At 47.5% G+C, this 12,740-nt stretch overlaps 1 protein-coding gene across 4 annotated transcripts in view; it reads left to right on the top strand.

Annotated features, from left to right (window-relative positions):
* The window catches only part of LOC106745616 (insulin-like peptide receptor), a 50,570-nt gene that overhangs the window by 14,228 nt on the left and 23,602 nt on the right, over nucleotides 1-12,740 (top strand). For 3 of the 4 annotated variants that reach the window (XM_014621384.1, XM_014621385.1, XM_014621386.1), the window contains exon 2: nucleotides 4,772-5,976. The exons of the other annotated variant lie outside the window; for it this stretch is intronic. In XM_014621384.1, coding sequence (XP_014476870.1) covers nucleotides 5,433-5,976 — 544 coding nt within the window. In that variant the 5' untranslated portion in view covers nucleotides 4,772-5,432. The remainder of the gene's footprint in view (nucleotides 1-4,771; nucleotides 5,977-12,740) is intronic. 4 annotated transcript variants of the gene reach the window in all.

Here is a 12,740-nt window from a genome sequence, read left to right as displayed (position 1 = left end):
CCCCCGATGCATCCATCTTCCTCGTTCCACGCTCGAGCCGGTTCGTTGCATTCGCACGCATTACGCACATGACTTGCGCACCGGCACCGGTACGTCGACGTCGGGCGCGCGTATAAACGCCGGTTGCACGTACACACATACACGCACGCATATACGCACCGCAACGCACGACCGTTCGTGCCGGGTGTTTCGATGCGCTTTAACGCCGATCGCAGTGTATAAAAAAAAAGAAAAGAAAGAAAAAACGATTTTGTATGGCGGGAGCTCACTTGCGCCCGCCCTTGTACGTGTGTGCGTATGTGCGCGCGCGCGCGCGCGCGATCAGACCGGATTATCCCGCTTATCGTCAGCGCGATCTGTCTCTCGACGCTTGTGCGCGATTTGATTCGATACGAAGATACATAGAGACACACGCGCGATGAAAAAAAGATTAATCCCAGAGTCTTTTATAAATGAGCTTCTTCTCCCGAACGTGTTTCTCTCCGTCGCCTTTCTCTCGAAATACGCGAAGGGCGGGATGCGTATGGAGTGCGGCGAATCGGTGCCCGCGAAAATAGTCGTTTCAGAAACGAGTGTTCCGAAGCAAAAGTTATGGAGTCCAGGGGGAAACGTTTAGAGAGACTATAACAGTTCCGTTGCAGTATGCTGCACGTGCGCGCAGTCGCTCGCCTGCATACCGCTAAGTTTATCGAATGTTGAAAGTTCCGACGGTATTCGAGCCGTAACTTGACATTTCGCTCGGGCCCCAAAATTATCGGCGGCGCGATGACGGATATGTGCCGTGTGTGTATGTGCTGTAACGTATTCTCGTGCTGTGCGTTCGCCTCCGCTCGCGGGTGAAACTATGAATATGACTGGACGTGGGTGGCGGACCGCGTGACCGTGGAGTTCCTCGTTCCGCGAATGCCGATTTCCTTTCTCGCCGAGGCGAGAAATACGCGCTCGCTCCTTGCAAAAGTTCGACCCTGGGCTAGGGTTTACCAACCGTAACCGTCTTTTAAAAGTACATGCACTTTTTCTGAGGTGTTGAGACAGCGTACTCTTACGTATCGAAGCCAAGTGTATTCTTTTTCGTCGTCAGTTTTGTACGCGGACGATAACCCGGTGATAAAACTCATTTTCGGGAAATAAGTTCTTTCATCGGGCTTTCATTTATAATCTCATCGGAGTAGCGGTATTGACCGCGTTCCAACGCGCATCGAGAAAAAGTGTCCAAACCACAGACATCTACAGAGAACTCCAACAATGCTTTTCACTTCCGGTTAGAGTATTTCGGCTCGGACGAATTTACGTATTTTTTTTTTTTTTATTATGATTGTTGGTTTTGAGAAGAATCGAGAACTTTCATTGTAAATCGCAAAAGTAATAGTATATATGTGCTATTCACCGTAAATATTACTGTCGCATTTAATGTGACCGAATTGCCGATTCTTCTAAAAATCAACAATCATACTACAACATGTACTACGATATGTAAGTATGATGCGCCCAAGCCGAAATATTTTAATTGGAAGTGAAGGCCTTATTGGAGTCGTGTGTAGATATTTGCGCTTGGAACTCGGACTATAATACTTGTGATTGGAAATTCCCAGTGAAAATTTTCTAGATCCAGTGTCTGAAACCGTGTGTTCTTTTTTCACGATCTAGAGATGCTAATTCTACTCTAGGCGAATTTAACGAATTATTCGGAGATATTTACGGCTTATTGTCGCGGCGCCGTTTGGAGAACTCGTCAGAGGTACGTGTGTGTGTGTGTGTGATCGGCTCCGCTTTATCGAATCCATCGACACACACCGCATGCCATTGCGTACACGTCTCGTTAGCAGCGACAGCATGACCCCTTTTACACGCAATAAAGCAATTGATGTTTATTATTAAGAGAAATTTACGCTTAATCGAATTACGTTACTTAACCCCGGGTGTCACGACGCAACAAGACGGTACTGCGCGAGACCAGACGCGACGCTCCAAATTTTTTGTTTTTTTACTCCGCGGCCACTTAACAGCACGTGGGATCGCACGTCAGACGTTTCGTCCGACGTCGTCGATACGCGGCGAGTCGCGATTCTCCTTCGTGTATCCACTCTTCACGTTCCGCTTCCTCGGCGAATCGCAAAGCAACGCAGCAAGTTGTTGAGGTCTGGATGATGTAAAATAAGTTGGGATAATTTGATCAAAGAATTAGAGACAGTACGGTACGCGATACAATTGCCTATTTTGACTCGAAGAACGTACGACGGGAGATAATAAGAGATACAATGTAAGAAGTTTGGGCTCGTTATCGCCGAGATATCGCTTTGGAACATTGCTAATCTTCCGGTGGCTGTGGTGTATCGGCGGAAATATTTCAATTACAGCTGCAAATATTTCGCAATATTTTTCCAAGGCTACGGACATTTCGGTACGAGGGATTTATCTTCACGATAACGGACAGTTGTTACTGCAATCATTTAATCTTCTCATTTTTGCTCAATTACTTTTTAGCTTACTCATTATGCCGCTCATCCCAACTTCCCATTCTTCGATCAATGCATTATCGACGATTCTGACAAACTTGTTGACTTCGGACAGCACGTCGTTGACTTTTTAATCTGCTGATGACCTTATATACGTATCGCCTATAAGGTTAAAATTCAGAGGTACGATCATAAACGGCTGTTTTTGTCGAGCACGATAAGTTTGTTATTTTTTGAAAGAATGTGTAGCATCAAACGAGGTGTCTCTACTCTTTCTCTCTCCCTCTCCTATCTCATAATTCCTACTTCTTCTGGCTGCGTGCACCTAGCTGCTTTTCGCGCATAATGAAAAGCAGCGTTTGGTCTGTCGGAAGTTGGTATCGCAAACGATGCGAATATTGCCCCTGGACACACAACCGAGTTGGTTGTGCGGCTCTTAGTCAGTTTACCTTTCTATGTGAAGAATCGTAGCAACAGAGGAGCGTACCAAACCGCCGTTCGTGGATGCAAAGCGGACACACACTGAGACTCCTCCTCGCTTTATATTCTATATACAGTTTTATATATACGGTTTTATTTATACGGCGGCTTGACGTGCATTGCCACGTTGATGAATATATTGACGATTCCGAATATTCCGGAATATTCGATAATTTTCAATCACACGCGCATATTATCGCACCACTACGCTATAAACATTTTCCAATGATATTGTCACGAAGCGCGTCATAACCCTGCTATATCCTGGTTCAAAGTTATAAAAATGCATGAACGTATGTCGCGGATCGTAAAAATGCACATAAAAATGAGAGCGTTTGATGCTCCGACGTCATTCGTAACTGACACGTAAAATATGTAAACCCCCGTAAATAATCGTCGAACTTAAGGATAGTTACGTAGAACGAGCGGGACGAATCTTATCGGGCACAATTTCTTCGTTGAAAATGATAAGTAGGACGATTCGCCGAGCGGCGGAAGGGAAATATGCGAGGAAAACAGAGCAGATTAGAAATCCCGCGAGAACCGCGGAATAAATATTAATGTTCGTTATTGGCAATTTTTCCCCCGCGCTGGTGCATCCGACAATCGAACCAACTGCGGCGTAACCATAATTTCGATGCGGAAAATGGGGCACAATGCAATTCAGGAATTAACAAGGGCGATCTTCCGCGTGATCTAGCTTCGAATATAGTTTCCGGGGACGAGAAACGTTCAGTCGGAAACGGAGACCAAATGTCCAGTCGCAAAAATATAAAGACAGGAAGTAGCTCGTGATATATGAAATGAGGCAATAACTGTCTATTACTATCTTCGAGGAATAAAACTATTTTATTAACGATCGGATGAAAAGGTGAGAAAAGTTGACATTTACGGCAAGTTTCCGAGATGAAATGACCACGAAGTATCAATGCAATTTCTGTTGGATACATTTTTCTCCACTCTCATATTTCGAAGACACACTAGACGGCAATAGTTATTCCCTTACTCTGTATTTTCATGCATAGCAACATGCGTGTGATATTAAAAAAACATTCGGTCACGCCTATCGCCTATGGCGGAACGGAACGTTTTATATCGTGCGGAAACGTTATCGTGCGTTCGCATAAATTAACGAATATTTAATTTAAGTCGATGCAACGCGGAGGACGACGTCGAGAGAGTATCCTCAAAATGGCATATTGATGGCAACAACATTTATTTTGCCGCTTTATCTGCGACTGACAACGTCGTCGCAACGATACTGCGCTTGCTATTAGCTCTAATTATACATACAAAATGTTATTTTTGATATCGCATGCACTCGCATGTGCGTGCGCCCCGTTTGAATGAACATACACACACACACACACACGCTAATTTATCTTCGCGAGTATTTTTTTCCTCATAATGATCGCGACACGCGCTTGGCGCCGGTGATCGTTATGCACTGTAAACAGCGATAGTAAATTACCGTAGCTACGCTTATTGATGACTGTGGAAGCGTCGCCATTGTGAAAGCACCATCGTAATTTCCACGATGTGGCTATTCTCAAGGTTTAACGTGCGTGTTTTCGTGCGATAGCAATGCTAGCGCGTTATTCCGCGTCGTCTATGAAAATCTACTCGCTCGCCTGCAGGTGGTCGCTTTTTCCTCCCGGCTGAAATCGGCAACGATTGGCAGACATACGTGTGAATCATTGAAGCGACGATCGGCCAAGGCTGGTGCGATCGTTACCGAGGAGAGTAATCTAATTTCACGGTTACACACCATATCGACGGGGCACCCTCGGGATGGGTAAGAAACGCTCTCAGTCTTGTACTCTTTCTTGTTTCAGGACGTCAGACCGCTGCCTGAGCTTCAGCGAGGAGGCGACATCGGCGTTACAGGGAACGCGCACTGAGCGCTGCCAAGATTCCCGGTCGTCGTGGGGCGAGTTTCGAATTGGCAGGCAGGCCGAATCGGCGCGTTTCGTACGCTCAATGGGATCGTCTAGAGCGGTGACCTGGCGGTTGAGCCGATCCTCCAGCACGGTCGGCTGATACTTCGCGTGTTCCCGCGAGCGGACGTGCGCGCGCTCTGTCCCTCGTGTGTGACTCTCTCTCGCGATCTCCTCTCGCGCGGCACGCCCACAAAGTCTCCCGTAGACCCGCGCGCGCGGTTGCGTGAGGGTCAACGAAGCCGACAAACACGCCTCGGACAACGAGTCGAGAAGAGATGCGCGACATCTTCGCGCGGACGCCGGGTCTATCGCCACATTGACGCTCGGGCCCTCCACTCGCGCGACGCGCGAGAGACGAATAGGGAACCAAAGAGAAGCTCGAGGTGAAGGTCCAGTCGCCGTGTCGACGGCGAAGAGATGCGAGCGAGACGCACCGCCGCTTTACCCCTGCATTGAATTCGTGCGAACAACGTGTCTCACGGCCGTCCCGTTTCGCCGAGAGATAGAGAGAGAAAGCGAGAGACAGAGAGAGACTCCGCGTTCTCCTTCAGGAGGAATGGGCAAGATGAAGTCGGCTGCGTGCTGCACGCGTAGACTTGCTGGCACAGCGACGTTCGACGAAGACGAACCGAGTGCTGTGCCTTCTTCTTCGGAGGCTCGCTCCAACACCTGCCACTGCCATTGTCCATGGAGTCGTGGCGCGTTCGAGGAAGCACTCGCGTCGCCTGCGTCGACGTCGATGTGCGATCGTCTTCGTGATCGAACTGACCGTGATCTGTTGGACGTGATACGGACAGAGGACGGCCTCGTGGTCGGCCGATCGAGGCGAAAACGCGACGAAAACGACACGTTGACGAATCACTCGGAAGCGACTGATCAAAAGCGCGATAGAACTAGCAAGTGCGACCGAGTTCCACTCTGCGAATCTTCTGCGAGGTGTGCTTCGAGCGTTGTGCGGTGGGGTTCCGTAGCGAGATTCGCGGGCAGATCATCGAAGTCGTGGAGGAGGCTCTTCTCGATCATTTTGCTGATACTCGCGTTATCCGGCCTCGTAGCGGCGCAAAGACGCACCGCCATCGGTCCCTCCAAGAAAGGCGGAGGTGAGTACGCTCCAGTTTCTCCCTTTTATTTCGTTAGTCTAAGTCATAGTCTCTTAAGTTGAATCAGTGGAACAAGATTCTACCGATAATCGGTGAGTATTCGTTAGTTTTTAGCGGAAACTCACCCATTCAGCTCTTTTGTCTGATACTTCAGACTTGAGCTAGTGAGGGATTCGCTGCAAATCGCTGTTACGAGCAGTTCTGCAGCAGAAATGTATGTACACTCGGTCACGGATGATTGCAATAGTATTTTTTGTTTTATATGATTCAGAACACACAAAAAATACGACGAAACGAACCTATGATTCACGAATATGCGCAATAGATGGTTAAACAGCTGTCAAGATTACATATGTATATATGTAATTTTGATAGCTGTCTCAGTATCTACTGTGCATGTTCATAAATCATAAGTTTGTCATATTTTTTATGTATATATATATTCTTAATTAAATTAATTAAACATAATCAAGAATATATCGGATGAAATCATTGACAATATCTTAAAAGTGGAATTAAGATAATAGGAAAGAAGTAATAAATAATATCATTTTTCCATTGTTTCTGCGATTAAGTTTCTCTGATGAAAACAATAGTTGCTATTAACAAACTTTTGCAGCGAAATTTCACTAATTTGTAGTGATATACTTACAACGATCACTAAATGATTATTGACTGTTTCTCAGTGATAATATATTGTGATTACATTTTAGAGAGTACCCTATCGAATCAGGGTGATTTCGTTTTTTGCGGCGAGCCTTAAGGGGCTTATTTTTCTCTCGATGCGCAAAGGATAACGTATTCATACGATTAATTTACAATTCAAAAAAATCCGACTATATAGAATGAATTTCTTTCTATGATTTATGAGCTCTCGTATCCAGATGATTCTGATTTTGGCGCCGCAACCTTCGAGGGTCCGTCCCTCTTGACACAGAGGATAAAATATTCATATAATTAGTTTGAAACCGATCCTCCTATCGGAAAACTTTTTTCTGGCCAGACGGAAGCAGCGCAAAAATGTTAGATTTGGTTTTTGTGAAGGCACAGATATAATTATGTCATTTTACCGTTCATTTTGCGTCAGAGAGAGACTAGTTAAGCGGACATTATATAATGTATAATATAATAAGCAAACGAAACATCTTCACTCGGAACTTCGTGAATGTAATGCGCGCGTCGCTCTGAAAAGACTTGGATTTTATTGTCTCTTTTGTTCCGTCGATCCTTTGATAACCGATTGAAAGAAAATCTCATGTTCAAACTGCTCCGGACGTACTTACGCGAAACTCGAGACGCTGATCTGATGAGTAGTATATTCTCTTTTATCGGGAAGTGGGAGGAGTAATTCCACGATATATATATTATGATTTTCCGTGTAAAGACACCGGGCAGGTTCTAATGACACAAGAGGCAGTTCTACTCTGAATTAAACTATCGCAATTACGTTATCAGTGCAAGTGGTCAATGAGTGTCGGTGAAGATACCCCGAGTAAACTAACGAGTTTCTGTCTGGTTTCGCCGTCCAGACCACTATAGCTACGCTGGTCTGTCTACTCGAAAGTCTAAAGAACGAGACCACATTCACCGAGATGCAAGTCAGTGATATTTCGTAACATTTCGCTCACGAGAAATAAAATAAAAAAGAAGGAACAACCTTATAACGTGATAATATTGACTTCCCGTATCACATTTGTAATAAAGTGACAAATTAACGATGCCGGTAGCACCACCGGCACGTGTAGCTAACACACACACACACACGCGAGATAAGAAATTCACGGAATATACATTTACCGCACTTGCGGTACGGCGACATATTTTTTTACTTTGCGCGCAGAACATTGCGAGTCATGGTTAATCGATACAAAAGTCCAAATCCTTTTTGTTATTCAAATGTGAACAACTGACCTTTCGAGGGAAGCGATAAATCTTCGAGGGTAATGAAAGTTATTAGCGAGAAAAGTATACAGATAATGTTTCCAATTACAAGATCTCGCGACGGCACCGGTGCGCGACTGATAAGACCTCGGCTCGTTATCAGTTGGCCATCTCGGCGGTACTGTCGGGCGACCGCGAAACGCTCGCTGTCAGTGTTCCTTCGTCGACTTCTCTCCACCGTGTACACCTGTTCCCGCAGTCGGAACATTTCAAACGTAATTCATAGATCGCTCGCGCCGATAATGTAATTGCGACAACGGGCGCGTGATCCGTAGTAGCAATTTCGTTTCTTCGAACTTGTTCGCTGTCTGTCGACCTATTTTGTAACTAACGACAATGTCACTAGCCTAAGATAGCCGTGGTGCAGCTTTTCTGTCGTGTCATACGTGCGTATTATACGTGCGTAACGACGATGCAACGATAACGACACTGTCGTTAAAAATGACAGAAGAGGAGTCCTGTGAGCCTACTCTGTAACTTTTAACGACGGTATCGTCGTAATTATTTTATCGTTGCGCAGATATAACATACGGTAAAAAAGAAGCTGCGCAACGATAACGTTAACGGTTACAGAATACGGGCACCGGACGGACGGGTTGTCGTTTGCGATATCGTTCCTCAAGTATGCGTGGCGGAATAGTCGACGGTAGGAGAGACGGCATTGTGACGCGCCGGTGACATGTCGTTTTCTCAACTTAACACACGCGGCTCGCCCGTCGTCTCGAAGTCAAAGAATAATGCCTCAGGAGGCACCGACGCCACGGCGTGTTTTAGAGTGTACACAGGAGGTTATCGCGACTGGTTTTATATTACGTTCTCCTCAGACTCAACCGTTGATTCCTGGAAGTCTGAGTCGCCTACGCGTCGCGAGGCCTGCATTGCGATATATAAAGCGGTGGTGCGTCTCGACGCCCCGCAAGCTGCCAAGGTGCACCGTCCTCGTAATGGCATTTCAGCACGCATAGTTCGCCGGAATCGCGATTATCGGACCTTTTAATTACTGCATCTCTCGTTGCACTGCTCGTGGCAAGAATGATGTAAAGATACGCATTAATTGGCGCGTTTTTCGTTGATTGCTTCAGATAAACGAAAACCCTATGATCACGCAAAGCTCTTTCTCTCTCTCTCTCTCTCTCTCTCTCTTGGAGATCTCGAGAAATCATTTAATTTTCGAACGTTCATATCCAACTTGGCTGCATTGAATCGTACGAATGACGATGTACGTACCTTGCCACTTTCTCCGTGTTAATTTCTTCGTCCAGAGATACCCGTGAGCACGATAATAATAACAAGATCTTCTGGAGATACGTCTGGCCTGCGATTTAATCACTATCGGGCGTCACGCGCGCGAATTTGGCAGAGACGTACGCACAGCGCATCGAGCGCATGCAGATTCGACGTACTTAATATTTAATCCCTCAGCGAGGTCGGGCGCGATGAATGCCGCGAAAGTCGGTGAGCGATTCACGTTCTGGAATGTCGCTCATTACGAGGCTCAAGACGTCGATCGTGAGCAACAAATGGCTCACAGCCTACGCTCCTTCAGTTTCGGTCACTTGCGTCGATCGCTGTCACAATCCGATGCACTTATACGATAGTCGACTCTTTCGCTTCATAATTTTCTCAGTTCGCCGAATTCATGCCCCGCACTCGTGCTAAACCGTTAGGAAAAATAGGCCGGGATAAACGCGATAACCTCGAGGGCCGATGAAAACGATTAACCGGGTGACTAATTTCGTGATAATCTTGCGCGACGTTGATCTTCTTAAGGCCCACTTCAGTCGTCGCCAGGTATCCTCTCGTCGATGTATGCGGTGACGCAAACACGCGGACAGAGCGGCGTCGGCATTCTCGTACGCCTAATGAAATAATAGACACAAAAGTGTCCTAAATTGTTCTTCCAACATCTCGTTCTTAAATATGATGTCACACGCGTGTTGTTCTACACACGGGGGGGAGGGAGGGGGAGGGCGTCTCTCCGCGTGCCGACCTCATTGAACTCGCGCTCCTCCGAAGCAACCGTCGACGGTATGCAGCCGCAGCGAAATCTGTTCGGCCCACAAATTTTCCAGACACGCTGCAAAAACACCTCACGTCGTCGGACATAGAGAGAAAGAGTTATCGCCGTCTGCACGTCTCGTTTCCTCTCTCGGTAAGGACGCGCTTCTAAAAGTCGATCTAATTTGGTGGGACGTTCGCTCGTTCGTTCTCCCTTAAGTTGGGCGCTATCGTCGCGGGACGAAGCGCGGAGGAGCAGATACGCACGGCCGAGAAGAACGGAAGAAGCGGGAGGAAACTGAGAAGAAATGGGATTCGCGAAAGGGGTCGGGGAGATGAGGAAAAGGAGGAGGCAGAGAGGGCAAGATCGCATCCTCCGCGACAAAAAGACGAGGCCGCTGGTTGCGCCGTGGAAACAATAGAGCATTTCGATATGGCATTCCTGGCGATGTGCGAGCGTTTCGCTCTTAGGCCGATATTCATAATCGGATCTTATATATAAGACAGTCTTAAATTCATCTTTAGATGCTGTACGGTCCATTTTATTGGCTACGAAGCGTCTGAAGATGAACTTCTTAAGGCAGTCTTAAATGTAAGATCTGACTATGAATATCGGCCTTAGTCTTCCTTGCGGTGCGTCGCCGTCACCTTCTCATCGAGACTGTTTCATCGACGGATCGAGTCGAAAACACATCGTGCCGCCGTCTACGCTCTCGCTATCGTGGGCTGCCTTTAACCCGGCTTCGTAACACAAAGCCGGCGGGAAGGCAAGTCGAGTAGCGAGTTCTCGGGCGACGAGATAATATTCAGCTGGACCTTATCGTCGCAAGACGCTCCAAGCGAAGAGGAGCAGGTAAACGTGGCCGAAGAAAGAGAGAGAGAAAGAGAGAACGGAACAATAGAAAATCAAGAAGAAATTGGACTTCGAATGAGGTCGAGAGGGTAAATGAGGGAAAGGAACGGGCAGAGAGGACACAATCGGACGCATTCACCGCCACAAAAAGACGAAAAAACACTGCGCCGTGAAAACAACAGGGCATTCCGATGGCATTCCTGGTGATACCAGCGAGCGTTTCCCTCGAGCGTCTCCTTTGCGCCACGTCGCATTGCGCCTCTCCCTTCTCGTTTCATCCGCGGATCGAGTCGAAAACATCGTGTCGCCGGCTACGCGCTCTCTCGCTATCATGGCTGTCTTTAACCCTAGCGTGTGTAACACAAAGTTCCGGGTCGGAAAGGCAAGTCGAGTAGCGAGTTCCCGAGCGTGCAAGATTATATTCACCTCGCCTATATACCAGCTTTTGGCGAAATACCTCGGCAAGTCATTCCGGCTGCGGCGTGTATACGCGTAACCTGCCCGCTCTCTGCTCTGAATGTTCGATTTGATTTACATTTTAGTGTACCCGTAACAATGGAACAATATCGTAGGGCCTTGCTGAAAGCTGAGGTAAGGAACGGGTCGGACGAGCGAGAGAGAGAGAGAGAGATAAAGAGCAATGGGAGAGAGGAGAAAACGTAAGTCCCACGCGTACTCGTCGGATCGCGTTAATCCGCTGCCGTGGCCGCGGTTTCAACCACGTGGCGGATCGGGCTTACCGTCCGTTAAACACCGGTAATCGAGGTTTACGATCGGGTACGACGATACGATACGTCACGATGCGACAGGTACGTGGAGATTGTGCAATCGTTCGAATCTGGCGTTGCCCGATGTCGTCTGTGTACCACCTATAACTTGGTGGCCGAATACGAGAACGAGGGCGATCGATCCTCTAGGTAGGTCGACGAACAGCGGAGGCTGGTATTTACACCATCCTCGCGATATGTGCGCGAAACGGGCATACTTGTATCACAAAGTTCACGTTTCTTTTTTTACTTTTTTTTTTTGCGACAGCTCTCTGTCTGGACTCTCGGAAATAGATGCCGATACGTTCGAAAGTGGGAGCAGCGCGATCACGGTGGTTGATAAATCGTGATAGGTGAACGATTACTTTAGCCGAGACCAACTCGCGAGATTTTGCATCTTCCGCATCTCGCGTAGTGTCTCAGACCGGCGGCGCCTAATCGATTTAATGGGAAATGCATTACCGACCGTGGGGAGGGTGGGGGAGGGAGAGAACTACCGCGATCGAGCCACGCGAAACGCGAGAGAAGCGGGAGAAACAAGGAGGATGACTCCGCTGGAGGGGGGGGGGGATTCCGGAATCGGAGACATGAGGGAGAGCTGATGTAATTAAGGCCTGTCAGCTCGAATATTAAGTGCCACCCCGCGCGACGAGCGAAGACGGAAGTCATCTGGTGACATTATTTCGCGATTTCCGCCCGCTCGAAAGGGAATAACAGAGATTTGAGCAAATATCGCCGACGCATTCGCTCTCTCATCACGGCCAAGATTAGCAGCGGGATCAGCACACGATAACCGACGATATCGCGCCGACGGGTTCATACGTCGTGCGTCGAGAGTCGACGTAACGGATGCTCCAATTGTTCGTTGTACGGCGACGCGAGGCATCTTAAATCGAAAGCAACTCTTTGCTCGTGTTACGCTGAGAGAAAAGAACCGAAATCCTCGTTCAAAGAAATATTGTGTCCGTTGAGCAAATCACGCGTTGGCGCGGCAATATGTTGCGTCGCTAACCGAATCGCAATCGTTGAATCAACTGATAACTCATTACAGCAATTATATAATTTGTTCGGTGGACTGAACATGCTTGAGAAAAAAAAACATGTTGTTCGTTTAAGCAAAATTTCATTCGATCCCATTTGTTTTTCTCAGTGTGATTACACAGGCGTGCTGCACGCGTTCTGCTGCAACTTGGACGTTCGCGAAA

This window comes from Dinoponera quadriceps, unplaced genomic scaffold (assembly GCF_001313825.1).
Source record: "Dinoponera quadriceps isolate SergipeBrazil2010 unplaced genomic scaffold, ASM131382v1 scaffold1476, whole genome shotgun sequence".
In the NCBI taxonomy this organism is placed as follows: domain Eukaryota; kingdom Metazoa; phylum Arthropoda; class Insecta; order Hymenoptera; family Formicidae; genus Dinoponera; species Dinoponera quadriceps.
The sequence above is the reverse complement of the archived record's forward strand: the minus strand, read 5'-3'. Positions and strand labels throughout refer to the sequence as shown.